This window comes from Triticum dicoccoides, chromosome 5A (assembly GCF_002162155.2).
Source record: "Triticum dicoccoides isolate Atlit2015 ecotype Zavitan chromosome 5A, WEW_v2.0, whole genome shotgun sequence".
In the NCBI taxonomy this organism is placed as follows: Eukaryota; Viridiplantae; Streptophyta; class Magnoliopsida; order Poales; family Poaceae; genus Triticum; species Triticum dicoccoides.
In genome coordinates, this window is record NC_041388.1 from 662651899 (window position 1) to 662657870 (window position 5972).

The window sequence follows — 5972 nt, forward strand, 5'->3', positions numbered from 1 at the left end:
CTTGTCATCCCTCTAAGCCTTGCGGCACGAGTGAACAATTCCGGCAGTCCTCTGCACATCCCACCCGCCCGTAGGATAGATAACGAGGTTGTGCCTTCCCTCTAAGATAGGTAATGAGGCTATGGCTTTCCCCTGAGATAGATAGTGGGGTTGGTTATTGTCCGGCGAGGTTTCTTCTTCTCCAACGAGGTCCGGCATGCCTGAAGGAAGAAGGTGCCTAAGGGCATCTCCAACGCCGAACCCCAAACCTCCAGCATCCGTCTGGACCGCACTGTCCGGACCCTGGAAGCCATCCAACGTCGTCCTGTCTCAGTCTGCGGCACGGTCCGGACGTACTTTCTCTCACAAACCGAAGACAAACATGGGGAGGGGGGCTTTGCGGGAGTGCAGACCACTCCCACGCCTGCTTCTGACCACCCTGAGCCACCCAAACCCCTCCCTCGCCCGCGAGCGTTCCTGCCCGACGCAGCTGCCCACATTCATGCCGCTGTAGAGGGCGCCACTCCACATTGAAGATGGCTCAGGGCGGATGCGACCTCTCACTTTGAAGTTGCGCCTCGGTCGAGGAAGCCACCTGTGACGCGTCTCCGGTGTCTACAGTGCCGTCCGCGCTCAAGCCGCCGCTCGTCAGGAAGCGGCAGCCGTGGAGGCACAGCTGCAAGCGATCGCGGAAGAGAACAATGCCAGCTACGCCTCCTACGCGCCGCTGATGAACTATCAGGCGGCCCGATGGGATGACGACAACGCCGGCGCCACCATTTCCATCGTGGATCTCATGTTCACCGGCGATGGAAAAGTCGCAGACTCCTCCTGGGATGAGTAGGCCACGGGAGGCGGCATGGCCTTATGTCCCATGTGGACCGGTCCATATCCATGTTCTACTCTTCCTCGCCGGAGACCGCACCTTCACTTCATGGGTCTTATCGTCGGTGCTCATGAAGAAGGCAGATGGAGGATGACATGGGCTTGGACGCCGGCCGCCGCCACCGTAGGATAGGTTTAGGGTCGGGTCATTTTTTTGTTTTAAATGTAATGGAAATCCGCCGTGTTTCTATGAAATTTGTCATGTTTATATGAAATTCGGTCGTGTTTGCATGAATTTCATCCGATTTGTTGAAAAAGAGTTTAAAATGTATGTGGCTACGGTTGGATGGCGGCCTCCTATATCCGTGTCCACGGACAGATGCGGAAAGAAATTTACGGGTGCGCGTTGGAGATGCCCTAACGCAACAAAAAAAATTCCAGGTACATGTAAAATAGCAAAACCCTTGATATATAAGAGCAAGTACCACACTACCATTGCCACCTGAGCTTGCTAATGCTGAGTCGTGCACCCAGCAAGAACCATGCTCCCGTGATATCATCACCGTAGTGGCCGGCGCCAACCATGGCGTTGGGGGGCAACGCGGTCGCCGGTCGCCGTCGCCACGTGCTGCTGTTCCCGCTGGCGTACCAGGGCCATATCAACCCGATGTTCCGGCTGGCCGGCATCCTCCACGGCCGCGGCTTCGCCGTCACCGTCTTCCACACCCACTTCAACGCCCCAGACCCATCGCGCCACCCGGAGTACCGCTTCGTCCCCGTCCCCGACGGCATGTCCGGCCCAGCACCCGTCGCTATCGAGGACGTCGTCTCCCACATCCTCGCGCTCAACACCGCGTGCGAGGCGCCCTTCCGTGACCGCCTGGCCGCCGTCATGGAAGAGTACTCCAGGGACGACGTGGCGTGCATCGTCGTCGACACTCACCTGCTGTCCATGGTGAAGGTGGCCACGAAGCTCTCCGTGCGCACCCTCGTCCTCCGCACTGGCAGCGCCGCCTGCCTCTCGTGCTTCGTGGCCTACCCTCTCCTCATCAAGAGAGGCTACCTCCCTGTGCAAGGCACGTAGCATAATTCCCATGTTTATCTCTTGGACCGATGGACTGACCCTTGTTTGCTTGCAGAGTCGGAGCTGGAGACGGAGGTGAGCGAGCTGCCGCCGTACCGGGTGCGCGACCTGATGCAGCTCGGCAGGCGCCACGACCTGACGTGCAAGCTGCTGGAGCGCGTGGTGGGGGCCGTGAAAGCGTCCTCCGGGTTAATTCTCAACACTTTCGACGCGCTGGAGCGGCGGGAGCTGGTGAAGCTCCGGCGTGACCTCGCCATGCCGGTGTTCGACATCGGCCCGCTCCACCTGTTCTCCCCCGCCGCCGCAGCCGAGAGTAGCCTGCTGCGGCAGGACCGGAGCTGCCTGAAGTGGCTGGACGCGCGGCCGGCAGCGTCGGTGCTGTACGTGAGCTTCGGTAGCCTCGCGTGCATGTCAGCGCGGGACCTGGTGGAGACGGCGTGGGGCATCGCCGGCAGCGGCGTGCCCTTCCTCTGGGTGGTCCGGCCAGGCCTGGTCGCCGCGGACGGGCTGACGCGGCTTCCGGACGGGTTCGAGGAGGCGACGCGCGGGCGCGGGATGGTGGTGGAGTGGGCGCCGCAGGAGGAGGTGCTCCGGCACGCTGCCGTGGCCGGGTTCTGGACGCACGGGGGCTGGAACTCGACGACGGAGAGCGTGTGCGAAGGGGTGCCGATGCTTTGCCGCCCGCACTTCGGCGACCAGATGGGGAACGCCAGGTACGTGGAGCACGTGTGGAGGGTGGGCTTCGAGGTCGCCGGCGCGCTCGAGAGGGGCGGCGTGGAGGCCGCCATCCGTCGGCTCGTCACGGGGAGCGAAGGCGCCCAGATGCGGGCCAGGGCCGGCGAGCTGAAGAAGGTGGCGAAGGAGTGCACCGGCGAGGCCGGCTCGTCGGGCCTCGCCATCGGTAAGCTGGTAGACCACATGCTGGCACTGTAGGGGAAACGTGGCCGTACGCGTTTACCTCATTAATGTGCCTCTCGTGCTATTTTATGCCCTTTTTCACTGTCTTCAACGGTGTCAGTTCAGAATCTCTGTTAATTAAGCACGTACTACGATATACTTCCTCCGTCCCGTAATGTGGACTTTTTTTGACATTATTCTAATGTTAAAAAACGTCTTATATTATAGGACGGGGAGTACTATTTATAAGTCAGTCTTCCCTTTGATTCTCATGTGTAAATTGCAAGGAAATTTACGCATTTGTGTTTATATAAGTTAGGTGTGGGACGAACAAGTTGATGAGGTTATTTGTATGTGTTCTCATATTCGTATGGTTGACGCCATTCTGGCATAATCTTGTGCTGTTGTCATGATGATTCAACCTTCCTATATATAGTTATATATAATACTCGTGATACATGCTGTACGAAGACTCGTGATACATGCTGTACGAAGACTCGTGATACATGTGCTAAGACTTCATAAACTAGATGGCAGTCGATTCAAACATTGGCTATTTCTGTGTTTTGTGATGCCATGCATGATCCACACTTCCTATATATAATAGCATGATTTTGCAAGCTATTCATGATGCTTAATGCTAGTTGGCAGCCGTTTCAAAAGTTTGGCGATTTTGAGCAGTACCGGGATATCGGTATCAAAATTTCAGACTGGATTTTTTTCCATCTGAAAATTTATTAACTATTTTAGGATAAAATAAGCATATTTCCATTTCTATAAATTTGAAGTTTGCGAATATTTGCCTTTCTGCTCGGGTCACAACTAGTCATACCTTTCCATGAAAAAACATGGGTTAATTTTTGAAAACTTGAGGGTAAGACGACGCTCTTCAGGGTTTTTTTTTGTTCAAAGAATTTTTGTGGTAGATTTAAGGATTGGAATCCTTGTTAATTTTTGCTACGTCGGTTGTTTGATTCGTATGACCGAATCCTACATATTTTTTTCCCCAAAGATCCCTTTGCACTACATTTCATTAAGGAAAAATATGAATCCACCCACACCTCTTAAAATAATGATTTGGTTTTTCCCATGAAGCAATCAAAACACCAAAATTCTTGTGGGATTTAAATGTGTGTGACATTTCAATCAAGCGTTAGGTCTCAAATTAGCTATTGCCAACTCAAAATAAAAATAGGATTAGCTACGGGTGCAGTTAGGTCTCAGACGAATTAACCGAGTCTTTGTCTAGTATCATAACATATAAGAAATAAAAGAGAAGAAACTGAAAAGAAAATTTTGCATGGATATCAATGTAAGATCTTACGAATGTAGCAACGACTGAGACAAAACCAAGTCCTAGTCGACTGAGATTTAGCAAGACTGATTAGCTATTGCCGACTGAAAATATATATATTAGAATTAGCTATTGCCCATGGCATGGAAGGACACTTGTGTTCATCCACCTCAAGACCTCAAGTTGGCAACAACTTTGAACAGGGATGATGGATCACGCATGCATGAACAACCAGGACGTGCCATACCGAAGGCGCGATCATGATCCTATCCCTTTCTCATTGCAGGGATCATGATCTTATCCTTAACTTCCTGGTGCAGACGTGCGGCAACGAACCCAGCAAAAGCCCTCATCCTTATTTGCAATATATATCGGGCACAGAGTGATGCTCACGCACGCGCACGCGGTCGGGCGTTACAGAATGACGTGATCGTGTCTGCATATACAGCGTGCCGTACCCGGCGAGGCCACGGGATGGTGGTGCCGTTCGGATGAGGGCTTCGAACACGTCAAACCCTAGCTAGCTGGTCCGTAGTGGCTATAGTACCTCCGACCTTGAAGCCGATAGGCTCTGTGCATGCATGATTGCATACACGCGGTCAAGTCTTCTGGTCTTTTTTTTATAAATATATCTACGTCTTCTAGAGGCTTGGCCCGCATCCAAACGAGTCAGGTTCAAGTGAGATAAACAGGACAGTGAGCACAACTTGACTTTGACGTAGACGGAGGCAGCAGACCTACTAGCGGAAATAAAATGACACGGTAGTCATATATACAACTCGCCGTATATCTCATCCTGTGTGAAATAAGGGTGTCACAAATACTTAGATGTACTTCCTTCGCTCCATAATATAAGAGTGCTTTTGACACTATTATGAAGGGGAGGAATGGACCCGACAATCAAGTTGGAGACACGCTCCGGTGAAACCTCGTGGTGGCAGACCTAGAATCGTAGCACTGAGGCGCCAAATAGTGCAATTTGATATAAATATCATCTTAATCCTAGCAAATACTACTCCTCAATAGCATTAAATACTTGTGCGATTAGTGTCAAGTATTAAGAATTAGATAGCACTTTAGAGGGGGTGTCATCGCACCCGTAGTATCCCAACTAAGATCCACCACTACAAACTCATAGCTATTGTGCCAATCAGTGCTATTGTAGTCACCTTCAATGAAGGAACACGTTGCTACGGCTCTTGTTGCCTAGCGCATGGCTAGGTGGGTATACCGTAGGACCTAGAGATCGAGTTGCGCAGTTGGCTTATCCTAAGCATGCAATGATTTTGACTAATCTTGAGCCACTTCCGAGCTATATAAAAGATTGAGACTTTCTGATCCATAATCTATTTGTCATGGCATGTAAATTTTTCATGGTCATCTACTTCTCTATGTCTCTTTGCATGTAAAATTTTAAATAATAGCGCTCGTACATAACATAATGAAGTGAATAATTGCAAACATACACGTCGCACAAACGTGTATCGCACGGTCAAGTCTTTGGACGTAGATAGGGTAGCAGAGGTGTCACGTTTACGCAAACTAGACTAATCTCTCATAGTAAGAAGGCGAGCAAGCTCAGTTTGAGTCGACCTACTCCCTCTATATGAGAATATAGGTCTAGCACGGAAACTTTGCTTGTCAATTTAATTAGCAAAACAAACATGTTAGAAGGGAGAGAGGAGGATTGGTGGAATAGTTGTTGTATTGTTTGAGCCTCATGGGCATATATATAGGAGTACATGATCTACTTGGAGTACAAGGCAAGCCAGAATATTTCCTAGTCTAACCTATGTTTCCTAATACAATCACGTTACTCAACATCCCCCCGCAGTCACAACGGTAGCGACGCAGACGGTGAGACTGGAGAAGAATCCGAAGGCAAGCTGACGG

At 51.0% G+C, this 5972-nt stretch overlaps 1 protein-coding gene across 1 annotated transcript; it reads left to right on the forward strand.

Moving 5' to 3' along the window:
- Positions 1–1319: 1319 nt before the first annotated feature.
- Positions 1320–3182, forward strand: LOC119303885 (DIMBOA UDP-glucosyltransferase BX8-like). The gene is made up of 2 exons (XM_037581034.1): positions 1320–1880; positions 1944–3182. Exons 1-2 carry the CDS (start codon positions 1388–1390, stop codon positions 2819–2821), a joined length of 1371 nt encoding a protein of 456 aa, XP_037436931.1. The 5' UTR covers positions 1320–1387; the 3' UTR covers positions 2822–3182.
- The last annotated feature ends 2790 nt before the right edge of the window (positions 3183–5972 follow it).

Bases quoted from the DNA above. Each gene is read 5' to 3' on its own strand.
- LOC119303885 (XM_037581034.1), top strand. From the start codon at position 1,388: ATGGCGTTGGGGGGCAACGCGGTCGCCGGTCGCCGTCGCCACGTGCTG. The intron at 1,881-1,943 runs GCACGTAGCATA...GTTTGCTTGCAG, and splicing joins AGGCTACCTCCCTGTGCAAG to AGTCGGAGCTGGAGACGGAG.